The 21,874-nt window shown below is 36.5% G+C and overlaps 1 protein-coding gene across 1 annotated transcript in view; it reads left to right on the forward strand.

Annotated features, from left to right (window-relative positions):
- The window catches only part of LOC127019517 (connector enhancer of kinase suppressor of ras 2-like), a 211,649-nt gene that overhangs the window by 58,202 nt on the left and 131,573 nt on the right, over window positions 1-21,874 (forward strand). The window contains exon 2 of the mRNA XM_050901586.1: window positions 15,248-15,411. Within this exon, the coding sequence (XP_050757543.1) occupies window positions 15,248-15,411 (164 nt within the window). The remainder of the gene's footprint in view (window positions 1-15,247; window positions 15,412-21,874) is intronic.

Below are 21,874 nucleotides of genomic sequence, written 5' to 3' on the forward strand. Positions count from 1 at the left end.
GAGTTTTGCAAAAGAATAGAGAGAAACAAAGACAGAATATGGTGCAAAACTATCTTGGCTGATCAGGCCTGGGATTTCTGGTGGCAGACATGGAAACATTGAGACAGTAAGGTGATTAAATTTGAAGTCCCAAACTTTAGTTAAATTTTCTATTAGTGTATAAATTCTTTGAATCAGGAACACGGTTAGCAAGATTATCACAATTCAGACTCAGAGAAAAATTAAGATAATAGTTTCCTTAGCATATGAGTTTCATATATGCATTGCTTTAGAATGTCTTGTTAAATTCTAAATTAATATTGGTGTGGTATTAAAATAATCTTTAAAGAAAGGACTGGTTCTCCATAGGGAGCAATATTCCAAGAAAACATAAAGTGAAAATTTATTAACTTCAGCATTTCTAGTAAAAATAATCATATAACCAGTCTCCATCTCATTTTTTGGTTTCTTATAGTGGTATTGGAAAGTGAGGAGGCTAGCCATGATAGGGTCGTCGGAGTGTTATCTCCACACTTAACTGATAGCGATCCCCCCCCCCCCCCCCCCCCCCCCCCCCCCCCCCCCCCCCCAAAGCAGGAGCAATCAGAATAGCAATGATCCTTTCTGACCTTTAGTAGTGCAGTCACTTAGTGCAATATAACTCAGGTGACTTGTGAAATAATATAGACCCTGAAGCCCTCTACAGGAAATACTAATTTTTCATCCTGTCCCTGAAAATGACTAAAGTAAGTCAAGGACTTTCAATTTTTGTAAATCATTTTTAGCATGTTTGCAGGTACCTGATTTGTTTTTTAAGTTAGGATTTTCAAATTGTTCATAGTGAGCAAATAGCATCGTTAGATATGTATTAAAGGTCATCATAACTTGAATTTTTCCAGTCCCATTCATACATTTTTAGGGAGAAGAAACACTGTGAATAGTACTGGCAAGTAATCTACATTATCAAGTTACTTAACAAGTTACATTCTCAAATGTAGTTTTTTCTGACAAAAGGATAGTAAAAGAAAAGCCCAAGTTCAATCTTAAACAGCTACTGTGTTTGAGCTCAAGATGACACCTTCTTTTTGTTTCTGAAACTCTTTAAATCTTTAATTACAGAGACCATGAACTAGGGAGGGATATGACGATAGAGATGTCTTATCTAAAGTAGATATCTTTAAAGCATTTAAAAGCAAGAATCATAATGTACCTTATATGTGAAACACATGAAATAATTACATGCATTTTCAAATTGAAAATTATCAATAGTTTGTGCTTGCTTCAGGGAAACAATGCACTTAGCATTTAATTTTTAGAAGATAAAAATTTAGATTATGGAGTTCTTCCTAAAGTGGTGCAATGTGAATAATGCAACCTGAAATGATTTCACACAACTAAATCCATTTCCATAATTCTTTTCATGTACTTGTTTTGGTTTTTGGACTGAGGTTGAAAAAGCCTGGACTTAAGGTTCAGCTTGTAAGAATGGTTTCTGCTGGTGGTGGGGATTTGGGGGGGGTGGGAGGGTGGGGTGCGGGTGGAGGGTTGTTTGTTTTTCTTAGATCCATACTAAGCCAAAGTTGTGCATCATCTGGAAAAGCATACAATTACAGCACAACAATAACTAAAACTACTAATCAAATCCTCTTATGCCAGAAAAATGCATCTATGCCTCTGGCTAAAGTGAAGATGCAAGTTGCCACCCTTTACCTGTACAATCCTCTTAACACAGGTGTACTGGGCTTCCATTTCCAGATAGCGAAGAAGCAAATTGTAGCTCACTGTTTGCTAAATCCTCTTAGTGATGAAGCAGCCTGAAATTTTGCTGTGGTCTGTAGAATTAGCAACCGAGTTACATGTGCTCTTTGCCTGCTCTTTTGATTGAATATGCCACGGGCCAGTTGCGTAACAATTCCTCCAAGTAGCCCTGCTCATCCAGCACTTTTCTGAGCCTGCAACACCTCTACTATAGCCTATTTGTAAGCACTTAATCATTAGTTGTGGGCTGAAACCCTTTGTTATAAATGGCAACATTTCCTTTCTAAATCAGGTATTGTAACACTCACATAAAAGCTTTTCAAGTTTTCTTTTTGCTTTTACTAATATATAAAAGTTGGAAAGAGAAAATCTCTTGGATCCAGGATGCGGTGACCTTTTTCCGTATTTGCTGAAAGAGATTGGAGCGATCAGATTTACTTATTAATTTACCAAGCGATATCACGGGAAAAACAATTGCAGTGATAGGTCACACAATGTGTTTTCACTGAGAATTAGTAATATGCTAAGAAATGAAGTTGTCTTTGTTTCATGTCATATTCGTAGAAGTTCAGAAAAATGGCAATCTAGAAAAAGATAATCACATAGTGATTTAAAGACAAAATGTTTCATAAATGTGAAAGTCACATCTAGTTCACTCTTCTGATCTTTTTGGATTATCTCAGTCTTACTTCCCTGCTTTTTTCTTATCACAGCTATTTTATTTTATACAGAAACCTGTAGTTCTTTATTTGTATACTCACTTTTCCTGGTAACTTACTGTTTCTGTGTTACTCTTTGCATAACTTGGTCCTGCCTGAGGTTCCCAGCCACGTTATCTTGGGGTTATGCTCAAAGACCAGAAGATGACATCTCCAGCGTGTCTGTTGCAGCCTCCTGCCTGTGACTGTAGTGTCAGGTGTAGTAGGAAAGCGTGGTGACAGGAGCAAACCACTTCCTAAGTGTGACTTGAGGGGCTGACTAACCTCTAATGTCTTTCCATGTTTAGTTCTCTGGCATATATGCAAAATAAAACAGAGTGAACCAGAAGAGACTTTTCTTTTTTGAGACTTGACTGAGAATGGCTGCTAGAGTAGTGCAGCAGCCTGCTCCCTGAGAAGCCATGAGGAATGTCCCCAGAAACATGATTTCATATTGTGCTACTTTTGCTGATATAGAACTAATTTATCCTGCTCTGTTAATACAGTGCGTTGCTCCAGGTTGTTAGGTCTGTATTCTTAGGGAGTTAATACTTTACCTTTTCACCAGCAGCTCTATTTAGAGGTTTTATGGACAGCTGTTATTACTGGCACGTTACTATTACGTATCTCTTACTCCTTGTCTGATATCTTGAGAAAACAGCTTCAACTGTTTACTTATGAAGAACAGAAAAATAACTAGGAACGGTCTGAGAACTGTGTTTTAGTTCTCCCATGTTATCCTTTGGCAGTAGTGGGCTCTATAGCTGCAACAGTGTTGAGGTCTAGAAGGGAACTCTGTCGTACTTCCAGTCTGGTGCTTCCTTGTCAAAGAGGTTTAAACTTCAGGTGCTAGTCCTGACCTGTGTCCCTTTTTTGTATGCTGCCATGTAAAAGATTTAATCATCTTAAGCATATTAAAAAGTAATATTTTAAACATGAGTGACTGATACCCTATGGTTTTGAAATGTTTTGTAATCACTTGATTTTACTTTTTTTTGTACTGAATTACTAATAACTTTATTGCTTTGCTGGGTGGATTAAACTTTGCTTATACATTGAGCTGTAATCATATTTTATTGATGGACTTTTGGCTATATATTTCTTCAGATATGATAAAATTCTTGCCCGTTTCATGTTACTTCTAAGAAGTATTTAATCTTGGATAAGCTGTGGCCAGATCAAATAACAAAACATTTAGAATTCAGAATTAAAACACAAAATAATAGTGATTTAAGATGTACTAATATTTTTCATCATGTAGTTGAAGCCAGAGACTTAATCTATCTTAATCTGATACTGCATGAAAAGTGGTAGTGAATAAAAATTTCTAGCTCTCATTCTGTCCAATAACAACCATAATAAATTTGTCTGGCATTATCACGTAGCATAAATATGTAGAATAAAAATAGGTAAATGTAAGGAAAGAGAAAAGCTGCTTTCTTCAGTAGGATTTACAGTTTGATTTCTCTTTGTTTTGTGATTTCTTCCCACTTGCCTACTCTTGCTAGTTTCACGTAGTCTGTATCGATAAAAATATCAATTCCTAGTTTGGGAATTTCCTGACAATTAATCAACAATTCCTGACAACTACCTGACTTTTAACTGAGCTCATCACTGATTGCTAGGGCTAATTCCTCCAAACTGCTTAAGTAAAGAACCTAATTTAGGATCATCCAGATTTATAGAATCAACAGGACAACATAAGCAAGAGCTGTGGTGCTGCGCATGACGTGCTCAGTGTTTCATTGAAAAGGAATGAGAGAGGTGTGTGTGAAACCCCAGATCTGCTGATCCACAGCTTTTGCCAAGTAGTTGACCAAGAGATGCTATCCAAAAAGCTTCTGAATATTCCTGAAAAAAATCGAATCCTAGCCTTTTCTTTACTTCTTGCAGCAATCTGAAAGCAGCTTCCCAGTGATTCTTGGCAACTATGTGAAGAACTGTATGAGGAATTGCCAAAGCCACCTTCTACTTCTAGGATTTGTATCTTGCAGGTGTTTAAACTATTACTTGTGAATTAGGTCATAGACTCATAGTAGCTGAAGAAACGGTGTTGAGCAGAAATGTTATTTGTTTGGGCTTTTCACTATAAATGCCTACACTGGATTTGGCTGTTCTTTTGATATCTAGGATTTTTAGTAAAATATGTCAGTGAAGTCGAAACAAGAATTAATATATTTTGGCACTGAAACATCTGTAGCACTTTTTGTTTGATTCTTCTATGTCAGCTCTCTTATCACCACTCAGCTTTGCAAGTGTTAGCACTTGCTGACAGAGAACACGATCTGAAGATTCTGGCTATCTGGTTACAAGTTTACTTTGCTGATAACATTTTGCAGCAGTATATATGCCTCAGAAAATTTCATTTTCTTTATAAGTGTTTTGGCCGGGGAAGCCACTGTTCTGAAGCATCTGTGACACTATGCCTGCATGTTTTTGAATGTGATTATGAACTGAATTTAATGTAGAGCCCTTTTGTGAGCTCATCAGAGATACTTTCCGGGTAGGATTAATTTCACCTAACTTTGAATGTCTGCCTTACGATTATATGAATTTTGTCCGACAAGTTACTTTTTTCTCTCTATTGATTAGCTCATATAGACTTGTTATCTATCTTTTCAGTATTTTTTTTCCTTCGTATTTAAGACAGGGACAAGTGGGGCATATCTCTGTATTACTTGTACAGAAACTTGTTTGGCATGATGGTTTGGTTTGGTTTTGTATGATATCAAACTGTAGGTTTTTTGAAGGTCAATCTGTAATTAAGACTTTCCTGTGGGGAGTGCAAGGTGGATAAATTCTCGGAAGCTGGAGAAAGGAGCTTTCAGTCATGCTTATTTGTTCTAGTACTCTTGCTTTTAAGATCAGTCCTTGTATATGAGAACACGGTTAATGCTGTTCCTTCCTTATTAGAATTTGTGACCTTTCTAAAATGGAGACAACAGGGGTCTGAAATAAACTCACCTCCATGTGCTTAGGCTCTAGTGAAGGAAATGATACTTGATTTTTCTTTCCACCTGAGAATGGTTCCTTTTTATTGGTGGTTTTTTGTTTGGTTTGGTTTGTCTTTTTTGGTTTTGTTATGTTGTGTTTTTTTTCCCTGGCATTTTTGGCAGCAGGTTAACAGTTACTGCAAAAACAGCACCTTGGAAAGAGAGAACTGGAACAGGCTCTCTGAATCACCTACGCCACTACCCTCCAATCCGGGGAGATGAGAAGACTTCCTTTGGCTCTTATTGCTAAAAGGAGGAATACAAAACCTGATCACATCAATTCTCCACTTTTGAGCAACACTACCCCTCATGCACGCAGGGTAGATGTTATTTCTTCTAACTGTTCATACTGATCCTAGAGATGTTCAGTCATCACCAGAATTGTTATGATTGCTCTTTCGTAACCGGGTAAATTCGAGGATTTAATTATGCTGGTTCTGCATTTTGGTTTGAGTATAAATCAAGAGAGTAGCTGAAGATTCTTCTAAATATGAATTTATTTTTGGCCCTGTGATTTTATTTCATATTGTCTTTTTAGCTAATCCTAGAAGTTTTTTAAAATTTTGATATGTATTTCAGGATGTCTGGAACAACGGCTGGGATGGTGATCATAAGTTTGCCATCTCAGCAAATAAGAGAGAAAATGAAGTAAATAATTATCAAATGTGTCTTTCCTATGGTATAGCTTGAAAAACATGTATATTGGCAGTGGTGCCAGCTTAAGCATCTGCTCTTTCATCCGCTGGTGTATTCCACCTCGTTTGTGCCATGTAAAAATAGCTGGTAACAAAAAGCAGTGAAGTTAACATAGAGCAGTTTCTGACCCAATTCACTCCATCGCCGCACGCAGTCGTCCGAAGCGCGAGGAGCAGGATGTACAAGGGTACCACTCTAAGTTGGAATGAGCGCTTCTGCCAGAAGAGATTCTCATCAAACTCTGTCTCAAAAAAGTAAAGCAATGTGTTACATGAGTCCAGTGCAGGAAATAGATAGAAGTACTTGCCTTGCATTTGGCCAAAGCATTTCTCTCTTGGAATAAATGTAACGAGGCAGGTTCAGCGTCCAAGTATTCTCAGCTTAGTCACACTGGAATGTGGAAGCATATAATCAAATAAATGGGAGGTATGAATGTGCTGGCTTTTAGAGGCTTGCTAGCACTTCCAGGTCATTCTTCAGCCATGCTGCTTCAAAAATGACTGGAGGCTGTTGTTATATCTTTATCAAGGAGAAAATTAATGAGGTGAAGGAAAGACTTAAACTTTCATCAGCACAGAAAGCTAATAAAGACGCTTCTGTTTTTTATCACTTGTATGGGAAATTCACCAGTAACAGCATCGGTGACATATCTCGAGGTTAAGATTGTTGTGAAATGTGACAGCAAGGAGTATGCTTTTGTGTTTGAAAATGCGATACATTCTCTGAGCGTGACACTTTTCTTCCAGAAACATCTTTAAGGTCAGGTCTAGTTCCAGCAAGCTTCTTGAAAATGCTCTTTATTACTTCTGTGATAATACCACAGCTCAACACCACCTGTCAATTTTTGAGGAAAAAGTTAGAATGTCTTCACTTCCTATTATTCAGTCACAGGTAATGAAGGTAGAACTATATTAAGTCATTTACTTCATATATACGGATGTCAATTTAAGGGAGATGGCGTATCATTCAATCAAATTTTATAAGTGCAGCAGTTTGTTCATTTGTTATTAATATTGCTTGACACATCGCCTTACAAAACCTTCTCAGATGCTCTGAACTCTTAAAATATTAATAATTTCAGCACAGCTTTTGTCTTGATAATATAGTTATCTTGGAAAATTGCTGCCAAAAAGAGCTTGTTATTATAGACACTGAGATTATGGGAAAGGTCGTTGCTTTGGCCATGCTAAAAAAAAAAAAGAGAGAGACAAAGTTACAGTAATGATGTAGTATTCCCATTGGTTTTGCATATGGGATAGAATTTGGGAGGGTGGTTTGTGTCTCAGACGCGCTCTTGGTGAAGTGGCTGTGATGTTTGCCCTTATTCAGAGGAGGACACTTTGGAGGGGGGGAAAAAAAAGGATATTCATATGCTTAGGAACTTGCTACATATTTTTACTTTTCTTGAGGATTATGTCCCTTTTACAAAAGGTGCTTGTGGCTGAGGAGATCTGTTGTTGGAAGTGAAGGTCTGACTTGTTCTGGGGAGAGAAGAGGAACCAAGGTCAGAAGCTTCCATCTCCCTCCAGCTTGTGCTCTCACAACACTGCTTCCCTGCTGGTACAGAGGAGACAAAGCTGCCTAATTCACACGTAGAAAATACAAGAATAGGGACAGTGTGGAAAGAGAAAAAAATGTGGCGTCTGGAACAGGAAGCTGGCAGTAAATGGAGTTGAAGATATACAGGATTTTGCTAGGGGAAAAAAACCTGAGAATTTTGTGATAAGAATTAGGAGGGTGCAAGGATACTGGTAACTGGGGCTACTGAGCCAGTGGCATTGGCTGGCATGTGCGACGTAGCTGCAGGATGAGGACAGGAGAGGCTGAGGAGAAGGGAGCCCTCTGAATGAAAAGCCGAGAGTGGGAGAACTGGTCTGGCTGGACAAGAGCCCCGCAGTGCCGGCTGGATGCTGGTGCTTGAGCGTGGCTGCGGAGGGCTCTGACGGGGCAAATGTGGAGCCTGGCACTCTCAGCAAAGGAGACTAGGCGCAGAAGTAGCAGCTTGTGGACCTGCACAGTCTTAGCCAGTGGTCTGAGACAAGTGGAAGAGTTTATGTCCAGTCAAGTTCAATCCACTTTGAAGCCTGGAATGGAAATCAACATTTTTGGTGTCAGTCGGTGTCTGGGAAACATTCATTCAAAGCGCTCATCCCGCTCTAGTTCCTGTTCATGCAGATGATGGATTTGTAAACTCAAGTAGCAGAAGTCTGCCTGTATTTGCATCTAAAACGTCCATCTGTATCTGTGTGAATATTATAGTGACACAGAGGAAACACATCTGTGAAGCAACATTTAAACACATTATACTTGCACAGTCAAGCATTTAAAGGTCAGATAATGTCAGAATTGAGGGATTTTTTTTTCAAAATAATCTTAATTCTTTCCTTTTTGTGCGTTTGTGCATTCATGCTATGACTTGCAACTTTTAACATAGTTTTTGTATGAAATTTTGTAATCTAGCTACTGTATTGCTATAGATCAGGTTTGTAACAAGTAGGCTTAAAGATGCAAAATACTGCATGATACTCTCTAGTTCTTAGATAGACTCTAAACTTTAGGAAAGTTTAGGTCTGAAACTCTCCAAACTTGGTGTTTTAGAGCGTTTTCAAATATATTCCCTTTGTCTTTTTCTGAATTGTGGGGGTATGAAGATCCTTTTCTCCATGCACTCTAAGTTTTTTTGGTTTGTTTTTTTTTTTTTTCCTCCTGAAAGGGCTTAAGAACAAATAGCTGATATTTGAGAGTCAGCTTAGTGTGAACATGGTCCTGAGGATTATGCTTTTTCTTTATTTGGACTGAATAATTCTTAAAAATCTTTTAATGTCATTGACAAAAAATACCCACCTGATGATTTTCATTGTTACAAGTTATATAAGAATTGGGAAAGACCCACTGTGCCTAAGCCCAATGTAATAAATCAAAGGGGGTTTTGATCAAGAACACCCATTAATTGATGTGGGTATTCAATAAAATTACATTTAGGAAAAGGCATGCATTCTCCACCTACTTCTCTCTGTTAGCCAACCAGTCAATTTCTTCTAGAGCTTTCTAGCTAGTGGCTAAATATTGCTTTATATAGAAAATACCACTTGTTTTTAAAAAATCAAACCCCAACTTTTTCGCTTTCTGTAACAACTACTACTTGGCTGAGCCTGTAGATGCTGTTAAACACTGGATATATTCAAGCAGATCGGCATATGTAAACTGAAGGTTGTGACAGGAGCAGAAGTTTGTGCTGCCTTTCCCAATTAATTAGATAATTTCCAGCACAGAAATGAGAGTTTTCTTTTTTTCTAATAGTGAATAGCTAATTTTCTGGACTTGCAAGTTGCTTTACCTAGGAAGAGAAACCATTGGTGGAATCAGGCACGGTGTCTCACGTGCAGTCCTGTTTATTTGGAAGGTGGTGTGTGAGGTTACTTGCAAAAACCAGCAGGAATCAAACAGTATGTTTCTTTTCTTATGGTTCCAAACCTACTTCAGCAGTCTTCCTCTCTATGCCTTTTCTCAAAGCGCACACAGCTTCTGGTTGCCTTTTACCTTTTCTGTTCCCTCCTTTGCAGTGTTTCTGTCCTTTTTTTTTTTTTTTTTTTTATCCTTGTCACCCAGAGGTAGTTTCAGTACAATCAGTTTTCTTTTGAATTATTAGATGACCCTGGTGGCTCACAACTCGGCTCACACTCCTGAGACGCATGTGCTGGGGCAGACATGCTCCTGTTGTGCACTGTGGTCATATTAGACGAGGTATCTGCCCTCACAAACAAGCGCAGTCACCGTTTGCATTTATCTTCACTGAAGGACACAGCAGCTTTAGTGGATTTCCTCTAACATGTAGCGCAACACCACTTGAAAATTGATTTTTGTCCCCGTTTCACTTTGATTTATTGATTTTTTTCACAAGTCACCATTCTGCAACAACGGAGATATGATCATTGTATAGCTTTTATTAGTCAAATGAGATACATTAATAGGAATATTAATTTGCTCTTGGCAGACCAAAGTGTAATCCTTCTGAACAAACTGAGATCACTCCATTGACTTTCAGGATTTGTCCTTTAGACCCAGATTCCACGGACACTTGTGGAATCTATACCTCAGATTTGCTGTTGTGTATAACCTTTGTGCAATTGTGGTTTTCGTATTCTGCTATGTGCTTTTTATTTTAAAAATTGTTTTAACTAGGAAAAATGTTAAATACTTTCTCAGACCCTTAATCAGAGTGGTTTTGACTTCTTTGCCAAACTGGCTGTAAGTGGACTCTTAACACTTCCTTGCATCAGTGCTAAACTGTAGAAGTCAGGAGTGGTAAATGCATTTCCACTGAGCCATTTTCCTTCTCTTTCATCCTAGACCCCAAAAGCAGAATGAGCAACGTTGCATTTTTATAACAGCGCGTATCATTTTGTGTACCCTCTTCTGTCAGAAGAATCACCTTGTGAGAGCAGTCATGTTTGTGACAAGCTGAACTGGCAGCGACCTTTCCTGTCTGCCCTCCCCGTAACTCCTCCATTTCACAGCCAGTGTTCTGTTGTTCCAGCCAGCTGCCGTATATTTTCCTCTGGGAATAATGATGTAGTATGAACAAAACCATCATTTGGTCAGGAATTTTTAGGATAGATTACAAAACCAGCTTAGTTTACAATAAATAACAAAAATTCATTGTTCATCAACAAAAATATATGCAAAAGGAGAAGAGAATAAATGTAATTTATGGAGAGATTTATGAAAAATTGGAAATGACAGACTTTTTAACTTAGGAGTTACTTTTCTTTTGTGATGGATCACACTTGACAAAATTATCGTCACCACATTTCTCCCCTGTGAGAGCTGCCCTGTCTGCATAATTTGACTCCCCACATAGAGGGCAACAACCTGTGCTTTTCCTTCGTTTAGTTTTATAGCAATTCTTTTCAATATCCCTGTCTAATGCCAGAGAGAAAGGGACAGATCTTTACGTAACATGGCAACTATGTTTGTGCTTTTAATGTAAAACAAACCTGATGTTTATTGACATCAGTGGAAAGATTCATTTTAATCTCAGTGGAACTTATTGCCCACAATATGTAGCATCTCTTTTGTAATCTTGGCTCTGAGTTAATACTTAAATCTGATTTTAGCTAGCTCTACAGAGAATTTTTTTATAACATGTTGGTTTGCTTTGTTGTTTTAATGATCCCTTTTTTCTTAATTATGCAGTTCAGAAAATAAGCATTTTAAAGCTAACTGGCTTTTCTTTTCCTGCCCTTTCTCCCTACCTTTTTTCCGCCTCCTTTCTTTTTCATGTTTCCTTGATTTAGGCAATTATTACTACATGCCTTATTTGCAAAATCACAGTTTGCAGTAAACATAGCAGAGATGCTTGTTTTCCTCTACTCTTTGAATACAGAGATAAAGTTTTCCTAGTCCATGTGGATGGAATAACATTTCCTTTGCTTAAAAATGGAAAGAGGCAATATAGCAGATTTCTCATCATGGATGTTAAGTCTCAGCTTTGAAATAAAGCAGACATGTTTAAACCCTTTTCCTTGAACTAATTTATTGCCCTATGAAGGATATATTGGTTAGTTACAAACCGTACCCAAAAAAAGTAAGAATGTGCAGAAACAGAACTGCAAGCCTCTGTGTTTCTTGCCTAACTCTGACACTGTGTAACTTGAGAATAGTGGTTTAATTTTATTTACTTACATATAAAACAGAGTTAATGCCCCTTACTTCTTTGTAGTTATGAATCTTAACTAATTTAAGTCTTATCTGTAAACAGAAATTATATTGAGAAAATTGCATTAAGAGCACTAATGAGGCCTAACTGGCTTGAGGAAATAAATATTCCATTTGGCTTTGGTGAGTCAAAATGATCTCCTTCTGTACTCTTTCTAATTGCATCTTTGATATTTGCATGCTAAACCCAATTATAGCCATGATAATAAAGACCAAAACTACTGATAGCTAAATTCTTGCTTTGTAACACCTCACACTTATCAAACACAAAATTTTACGTCGCAAGAAAAGGAAAAATGGAATACAATACCTAGCTCCTAGAGAGACAGAAAAGCAGAGAGCAATGGACAAATATTTCTTTTTTTGTGTGTATTTATTAGACGCTGTCATGCTATGAGACAGCCTGGTCCTTTAATGATGTATTTCTGTATTCTGTTGTCAACTGCCATACTGTTTGCACCATTAAGTAAACGCCTTCTAAAGATGCCCTAGGGAGCTATTACAGAGCAGTATGAATAATACAAATTTCAAATTTTGTTCTTCTGTCATACATTCTCTCTGGCATAAAGGCACATTTAATACATCTGGCTACACAGTTTTCATAGGATGTCATGTTCTTTTGGTATTTTCTAAATCTTTCTGAATACTACAAATGCTTATTTGTGGCCACTGATCCTAAATTTTTGAATTAATTTTCTTCACTTTTGTTCAAAATAATTTAACTTCTGGTATCAGTTTCAGTGACTTTTTCTGATGAGTTTTAGGCAAATATTCACTAAAAGCAAATCTGGAATGCACGGGGTTTGGAATTTGCTCTGAAATTGTTTCTAAGAATTGTTCTTGAGCAAGCAAGGAACAGAAATGTGTAATGGCTCTGAATTTCAAATGTTAAATAATAAATGCAGAACTTGCAGTGACCAGTTTTCAACCAATCCAAACTGAAATATAATTACATAAAATCATTCATTAAATCATTTAAAACCATGAACAGATGCGGGGAAATAGTCTCCTGTTTGCAGACCATTCTGGAACAGAGAAAAGGCTTGGGTATTAGTTACAGACGGCTGATTTGAGTTAAAAAAACAAATACAAAACCAAAAAAACCCACAAAATCCAAAAAAACCAAAAGAAAACCAAAAAACCCCAAACTACCTCATACTTATGAATAGCAATATAAAATATGACATTTTATATCACTAATCTAGTTTTGTATGGGATATATGTATAAGTGACTGTAAAGCTATGCATGTTAGTTGATAAATGGTAAATGAGCACTATAACATAACTTAGGACTATCAGTTTACAGAGTAAATAAGTGAATAATTTTGAAAGATAAGTTAATTAAAGGAAACTGCAATATATCCCCTTGTATTTATGGAACAGAAGACGAATACATTGTTTTATTCAATTCTTGTGTCGTCACAGCCCTTGTGTCTCATCTGAATTATGTTGGCTTAATTGAGACTTAATGTGGTAACATTCAGCATGCCAAATATAAGGTGACAGATCTCTCTTTCTCAGATACTCTGTTTAAAAACCTGAAGATAGAAAAACATGGACAATATCAACTATTTTTGTCTACGGGATAGTTTTAAGTTTCACATTTTCTGACTTCAGTTTCCACAAGCTTTCACTTCCGCAGCAGGTGGTTTGGTTACTCTGACCAAGCCCTCCTATAACTCTTAGAAATTCCCCTCTGGACGCTAACTAGTCCCGGCTTCAGTCAGGCTGGGCTGTTGCACGTTAGTAATGTGTTTAGCTAATATTTTCTATTACAATGAAATAGACCAATTTTATTAGATCAAATTAAATCACTTAATATTATCTAAGAATGTGTGCTTATAAATGGAGTAATAGATAGTAATGTAGTTTTCTAATATGTTTTCGGTGAACTTCCTTCATCCTCTTGTTTAACTCATTTAGCGTTCCTGTACTAATTTAGAGGAATGTATTTCTGTTTGTCATTGCCAAACTGTATCATCTGTTTACTTAAAAGGACCTTTGTGGTTCAAAAAATGTTAAAATAACTACAAATGTCTCTTTAAAAACATACTAAGGTACATAATAGAATTATCTATTTCCTTACATTAAAATGAAAAGGAAATGAAGACAACATTAACTTTCGCTTTATTTCTGTTCATATTACATATGTGAGACCTTTTAAACAGACAAATGAGAACAATATTGTTCGTATGCTTATTGCTTTTGTTTTCTTTATATACGTTGTGTTTTCTTAGCGCTTACATATACATTTTCTCCTTAATTTAACCATACTGGTAACCTCATGTGTATTTAATAGAAGGCTGCATGCAGAAACTATGATATTTCAAAGCTCTGTCCTCCTTAAATGTCCAAGTTGGTTAATTCTGTGGTTTCTGGATATCTGTACTTTTTATGGATCTTGGGTTTACTTCCTTGAATGTAGGACAAATAATTGAGAATCAAAGTGTCCTACTTACTCTACTTGGTAGATTAAATTATTGAAGCTGAATTTTTGTAGGTCTTCAGCAAATCATATGTATATCAGGTTTCCATTTAATCTAGTACAATTCTAGACAGAGTCCTTGAGGGAACTCTGCATAACCTTGCGTAGCTTTCAATAGTAGAGTCTTATGTTCAACTAATTGTTCTAGCCAGAAACTTAAAGCATGTGTGGTTCTGAAACAGATTTGAAGGAATGAAAAGTATTTCAACTTATGTTGTTAATCAGTCCCTTCTCCAGTCTGAGAAATAGAATAACGTGCCAGCTACCAAATCTGTTATTCTCACCATATCAAGTTTCAGGGTGAAATGGAATAAGTCTTTGTGCATGGGCAAAATTGTATTATTAATCGAAGGTTTTGTAACAAAACCATTTGTATGTTACTGAGTTTCAGAAAGTTGGATAGTTTGACTTGAAAAAGAAAAAAATTGGCACTGGGTGTAGCAGAGTTAGCGTAGGTGGTTACTGAGCCCGAAAAACACTCTTCCTAATCAGTGATAGCTGATAGCACTGTATGACTTTGAAGAGTCCTACAAGAGGAATGCCAGGAAGAATATGCTCCTAATCATAAGCTAAACTTATATTTAGGTCTTCATGACACCATAAGAGAAAGGTTTTCTATAATGTCACTCTCTGGTTCTTTGTCCTTCCCCCTGTCTCCCTAATCAGTACCAAGAAGGTTTAAAATTAGTATTAACATGTTTAAGAATGTTGAAAATAATGTCAATAATGTAAACTTTTCTCTTTAGTAGTATTCACTATACTATGTAAGTTAAATTATAATTTTTTTGCACATTTTCCATAATAGATCCAAACAACAAATTATACTTGTATTCCCAAGAAATTTCTATATTTGTGAATTACACAGTTACAATTGTTTGTCTCCGTTCTCTGAATATGCGTTGTTGGCTTTTTTTAAACAGGCCTTGATGATTGCCTCCAACAATACATAAAAAATTTTGAAAGAGAAAAGATCAATGGTGAACAGCTGCTACACATCACTCACCAAGAGCTTGAGGAACTGGGAGTCACTCGCATTGGCCACCAAGAACTGATACTGGAAGCAGTTGATCTGCTCTGTGCATTGGTAAGTGATTTCTTGCATCCCTCATTTTAGTAATCTGGGTTTATAAATTTCCAAATCAAAACTAAAATAATGTAGACTGCACTCTACAGCTATATGCTTGTACAGGCACAGTGGCTTTGCTTCATTAAAGGACAGACGTGTACAGGCTTCTTTCAGCTGTAAAGAAACAGTATATATCCATTTTATGATTATGTATGATGGTCTTTTATTGCTCTTCCTCTAAGTTTCTTGGTCTTGCATTCAAATACTGTTGACTGTCACTGCTGGCATCCATACGGTTCTGTAATTATATGCCATATGCCCTTGTATTTCACTGACATTTGCCACACTATACTAAACCAAGTAGACCTGAGTGTTTTAACCATGCCAGCATTCAAAAGGATGGTACTAAGGAGCCAGAAGGTAATGCTAATTAGACTGGAAGATTGTTTAAAATGAGCTTTAAGACAAGACTGGAATGATAAAATTTACTTTATCTAAAGTACAGACACGTGTCAATTTAAAGGTTTGGGTTTTTTTAGCAACCTGCAAGCATCCAAATTTGGAAGAACACTGTTTTTTCATATAACAGGTTATTAATTCCATTAACCTCTTAACAAAGTATTTGATATCAGAAAATTCTGTTTTCCTCTGTTATTTAATTCCTACCAGCTAATAAAATGCAATTTATTAACTTCTAAAGAAAAAATAACTTTTGGTAGGTGAACAGGTGAAAGGATATTGAAAATATAAAAAAATAAAATAGTAAAATTGCATAGGTAAATTACATATGACAGTCCCGGTATTTTACTTCTTTATCAGGAGTTCTGCTTTTGCACAAACTAGGTTATCCTGTGGGATTTTGATAAGATAAATTGTCTCCAACAGGGAAACTGGCACTTAGCAGTAAAATAGAAAACAAGCGGGAAAAATGCACTTGATCTAAGAAAAAACCAGTATGAAGTACGTTTTATTATGCATGTGCTTCTTGCAAGTACTTCTAATTACAAAATATACTTAATGTAGCTTGAGAACTACTCTTACAAACTAACATATATGTCAAATTAGAGAAATGCTTTTGGCCTTGATGCAGCCATACCTGTAAACTGGTGTATAACTGCACAACCCAATAAACTTTTGTGTTTTGGAAACATTTTAAATCGAACTCAAGAGTTTTCCCTCTGAAACATTGTTTTCCACCTAAAAGGAACCTAAATACCCCACAAAGTTACATTATGTTATCTAAAGAACAATACAGTGCTATGTCCTGACACTAGTCAGAAATAGCAGACCCAAGAAGTTTCCTCTGGAAAAAGAATGCCCTTCAGTCAAGTGTGCCCATTAGGAGGACCCTTGCTGATTTTTTTTTTTTTACTATTATTTTTTCTTTTTTAAACAAAGAAACTGTACCTCTTAAATGCTGGCCCTGCTGCTGGTCAATAGTGCAGCTCTTCTCTTACTGTGCCATCTCATGACCTTATTTTTTTCTTTTAAAGCAGGATGGGGATTTTCCAGCTCCTGGTATCATTTATTTAGCCTCCTGCCTTTAAGCCCTTACCCTTCCTTTCTCACTCTGCCTCTAAAATGCCTTTTTTTTTTTCTTTTTTCTTTTTTCCTGCTTCTAAATTTTTACCTTTCTGCCCATTCCATGTGCTTTCTGCTGAGTGAGTCTGCTGCCTGCGGCTCTGCTCTTGGGGATATTCTCTTGCTTCTGACATTTCTGCCTTGCTGCTGTGCACAACACATTCTTCTATTCTTGCAGCTTCTTACTGAGCCAGGATCACAAGTAAAAGTTTCATAAGACTAAGTATAATATCTATTTTTAATCTGTAATAATTTATAAGAATTTTAATCTATGTAACCAAAAGCACCATTAAGAATTTCTCTTAATTCTTTTAAATAATGACAATAATTGAATGGTAGGAGATCTGATGCTGCCTTTAACGAAATACGCTTCTAAAATATTACAATTGTATTCTTATTCTGTGCTAAATCTTGAAACATTAATGGATTATTGCACTAAAATCTGACTGCTGGTTAAGTGTTCAGTGAAAATTGTGAATTGGAGTTCATCACTAATGGATTTTTAGACTAGTCTAAAAAAACAGAGGAAAGACCTTATTAAAAAGTAATTTTAAAAAAGGGGGGTATAGGGGTATCTGTGTTTTGCTTATGCCACTGAACAGGAACTAGCATATAAGAAATTATTTGAATCAGAATGTCTTAAGGAGCATGTCATTTTACCCCTGATTTCCTGAGTTACATTATAAGCAAACTTAATACAGTTTATGGGCAGCTAGAATACAGCCCCAGTCAGTAAGATGTCAATACATTAATGCATTGTGTGTGTGTTTGTAGATATGGACAGGGTGCATACAGTACAAACTAAGTATATTTCTAGATTCATATATACATATACTTTATTTTTTTTTTTTTCAAAGCTTGTTACGAAAAAAATTGAAGGGAAACATCAATTCAAACAATCTGGTCTAAAATTCCACATGTGGAGGGGTGGTAACAGCAGGAGCAATAGTTTCTTCTCTCCCTCTGTCCCCCCATTTGCCCCATTCAGCATGGCATGTGTTCCCAGTCTCATGCTGGCAGAGCATCCACAATGCTATGCACACTGTGTTTTCTTCCTATCTGGACCGCAGATAGCTGCCTTCCTGTTTATACCAATATATGTCAGTATGACTTTGTACTCTGCATATCATCCACTCACTGGGCCATGTCAATGAGCATTGATTTCCCCTCCCCCCGCCCCCCGTACATGGATTTCTTAATTGATTTCTGTTTGGCAATTGGCAGTGTCCAAGTTACATGACCTATTTCTTCCAGGCAGTATTAGCAGGATATTCCACTCCGTCTTAGCTAGATGGGTTGTGTAACGCTTTAAACAGGAGCATCTCCAATGTACTGTAGAAATCTCTCAGGTAAGCTTAGGCTCAGTGATGCATCAGGAATTCAGCTGCACATTGGTCATGAGTTTAGCTGCAGAACAGCTATGTTGCTTCAGGAAACCGAGAGAAATTTGACTGTCTTCGCTCAGGCTCTTGGAACACACTGAAAGTGCATGTTGCCATGCCATATTTTCCGTATGCGCTCCCTAAGGGCCTGGCCATCAGCCGCCTGGCTTTTGGGGGGTGGGGAGTAGTTCTTTGGGGTTACACACCACAGAGCAATGCCTCCGCTTCTATCACAGCGATACAAACCATTACACAGCTTATACATAACTAAGTGCTGACCCATAATGAGGGTTCTAAGTGCAAGAGAAAACAAAAAATAAAGGAGGCACCTCCTGTGTTTTTTCTTCCCTGTCCTACACCACCTATTAGCTAGATGCTCAAATGCAAATTATTAAAGGCAGGGAAGGCTTACTATTACGCATTTGCCCTCAATATGATTTTATATCCACTTTTCACAAATAAACACAACCACCCCCCCTCCCCGATATTATGTCTTGGTTAATTGGTTCAAACCATCATATTATTTCTGAATAAAATCAGAAGAGATATTACTAATATGTACAATCACAGATCCTAGTTTTTCTTTGGAAAGAAAGCTGAATTCAGAGCTTTCTTTAACTAGGCATTACGTATGAGAATCCTGTCTAGAAAAGATTCTACACTGGAAGAAGATGACCTGCAGTAAGAAAGGAGGAGATGTAAGAAATGTAAACAGGGAAAAATAAAAGTATTCAATACATCCGTGGTAACAGAAGTGGCAATATGGTGATATAGAAGTATATGTATTTTACCTTAAAAACTAAATGATTTAAAATGTCAGAAAAATCTGGTTTTTGAAAGGGTAACATTGAAGTGCAAAAAGTGAGAGAGTCTTTCACTGTAGGAGAGAAAGTACTGGCACTTTCTTGGGATTGCTCAGGGTTGAATTTGTGTGTTATGAAAGGAGGAGTCATAGGTGAGCCATACTTTCAGCTTCGATTCTTTGACCATTCTAGAAAGACATTTCTGAGTAGTGTTTTAATTATGAAGAAAATGGGGAATGATGGCTGTAGGGGAAAAATCCTATCTTAAACATCGAAGTCCTTTCTTACTAGTGTGGTCAGAAGCTGCTCTGCAATTATTTATTTGAAGTGACCTAAATAACATCTATGGACTAAAAAGTGCAGGCCATTTAGGATTTGGACTGTAATTTTATTAAAGCTGAAATACTAATCTGGATATGTGTTGGAGGACTAGTTGCACAAAGGCTGACTCTGAACAAGTAGTAGGACCTGGGGAAAAAAATTCTTTGATAGACAGTAAAATATATTGGAAAGAGGAAAAAGGAGTACTTTTGAGGTCAACAGGGGTTGCTGTTCAACTTGTTATGCAAGTAAATTTAATTTAATTAGGACAGTATTGGAGTCAGTATGTTGTTAAAGCCTGCACAAATTAAAATATAAACAGTCTAGTGGGAAGAAAGACTTTGATAATGAAGGGAAGAAAAATGAATGTAAAATGAAAAGCATGCTCAAATATAGATTGTATCTAAAGTAATTAAAAGTATTGTTAATTCATAGGCTAGTGAAATTAGTCACTGTGCTGTGATAGCATTCAAGGAGAAATAAAGATTAGAAAATTTCTCTCGCTGCAGTTACTGCAAAAGCTAGCAACCCAAGCATGATTATTTTACCTTCTAGCAGAAAAACTAAGTCACCTGTGGGTCAACATGTTTATAACAACCAGTGTGAGTTTAATTTGCTTGCTTTTATACTACTTTTTTTAAAAAAATGTATGGGACATAGCTACCAAACACATACACTTTTTTTTCCCTAACATTTTTCTAACGTATTTCTTTATTAGGCATCTCTCTAACAAAATTACAACAGTAATAGTATTTTGTTGGTCAGATGGAAAGCAGTTTGCAATAATTTCTTTTGAAGTATGCCATGCTGAAGATGAAGCAGTCAGTCTTTCATAGCTGTCTCTGTATCTATTGATAAGGTTGTTTCTTCTGAATTAAAATTATTCAAGTTTTGCTTCAATTAATACTACTTTTTAATGGCCACACCTACAATGATCTCTCTTGAGATCCTTTTCATCTTTCATTCTGCTGATACATTTTGGATTTGTCAATGCTGTGCATATATTGGGAAGTATTTTTTCTTACTTTACCTGATATGTAATCGTTTCATTTTTAACAAGTCATTTGATATGTCAGATACTTATTTTCCCCCCATATTTCAAAGGTTATTCAGAGGTAATTATTCTAGGCTGAAATCTTCATTTTATATATTTATTGATGCTTAAATAGATGGAAATAGATCTTCTTTCTTTGAAATGGAATGCCATCTCTCTTAGTGAGAGATGAAGAGATATTCCATCTCCTCAGTATAATGAGGAACCTGGCACATACATTATTTTTGTCTATACAAACATATATGCATCCAGAGAGCTTTATTAATCTTAATTGGAAAAGAAGTTCAACTTTTGGCTGTCCAGTGCTATTTATTATGCTGTGCCAAACCATTGAATTAATACTATTGAATGGGTTAGTTAATTATTCCACATATTAGAAAGGATGTATCATCTTTTGCTTAGTCTAATTAGCTGTTTCCTTCTTTTTTTAGCCTTTCAAATCATGCAATTTGGAAAAATAAACTGTTTTAAGCATTGTCTGTTGTTTTTCCTCATTTTAAAGTCTGTTGCCAATTTTTGCACTTATAAAATCTTTTAGGATCAGGACATTGAAGGAAGATAATTAAGTTTGTACAGACAGTTCACAGTAGTCTAAAAGTATTTTTGTTCACAGGTATTTTACACGTGTGCGTGCCTAATGGTTTTGTCTTACTGGTAAGAAGCAAGGAATTCAAGGCCTTGCTAACCTGGCATGCTGAAAAAGGAAATCCCTGAACGTAATTACATATTATTTGTGTTGACTACCTAGCACAAAGGAAATTCTTTAATTGTGAAATCACCCAGTGTTCCCTTACCAGATGTAAAGGCAGCTATGTGAGTTGATATAAGTAGATACAAGGTAGAGGGTAATTTTTCTTGATGTCTTCTCAGTTTTCTCTTCAAGGACCACTACCTCTACACCAATTGTTCCATAGTAGGACACGGTTTTCAAGCCTATTGTTTGCACAGTAAGGATATTTTGGAATACTGTAGCAGTACCACCAATGGTAGTATAAAAGCTTAGTATGTAAAATTTTCAGAGGTACCCAAGCACAGGATTGTTTTAAAAGGAGTTTAGAACCTAAGTGATTTATGAATTTGTGTTTTGTGTGTTAAGTTGCACTAGAAACTTAGGCTTGACCTCTTTTGAAAACTTTATCCTATATGAATTTGTCATGCTTGTACAGCAACTGTGCCTTAGCAGCCAAGGCCACATAACCTCTGATGAAGGCACAGAACCATTTGGTTACATGATGTCTGTGTATCATGTAGCCAAACACAGATTGGAAATGGTCCTATTCAGGTATTCCAATATGTATGTGGTCTGTTGTCATAAGATGATGTGTACGTAGTAGAAACAG

The sequence above is a fragment of the Gymnogyps californianus genome, chromosome 9 (assembly GCF_018139145.2).
Source record: "Gymnogyps californianus isolate 813 chromosome 9, ASM1813914v2, whole genome shotgun sequence".
Taxonomy (NCBI): Eukaryota; Metazoa; Chordata; class Aves; order Accipitriformes; family Cathartidae; genus Gymnogyps; species Gymnogyps californianus.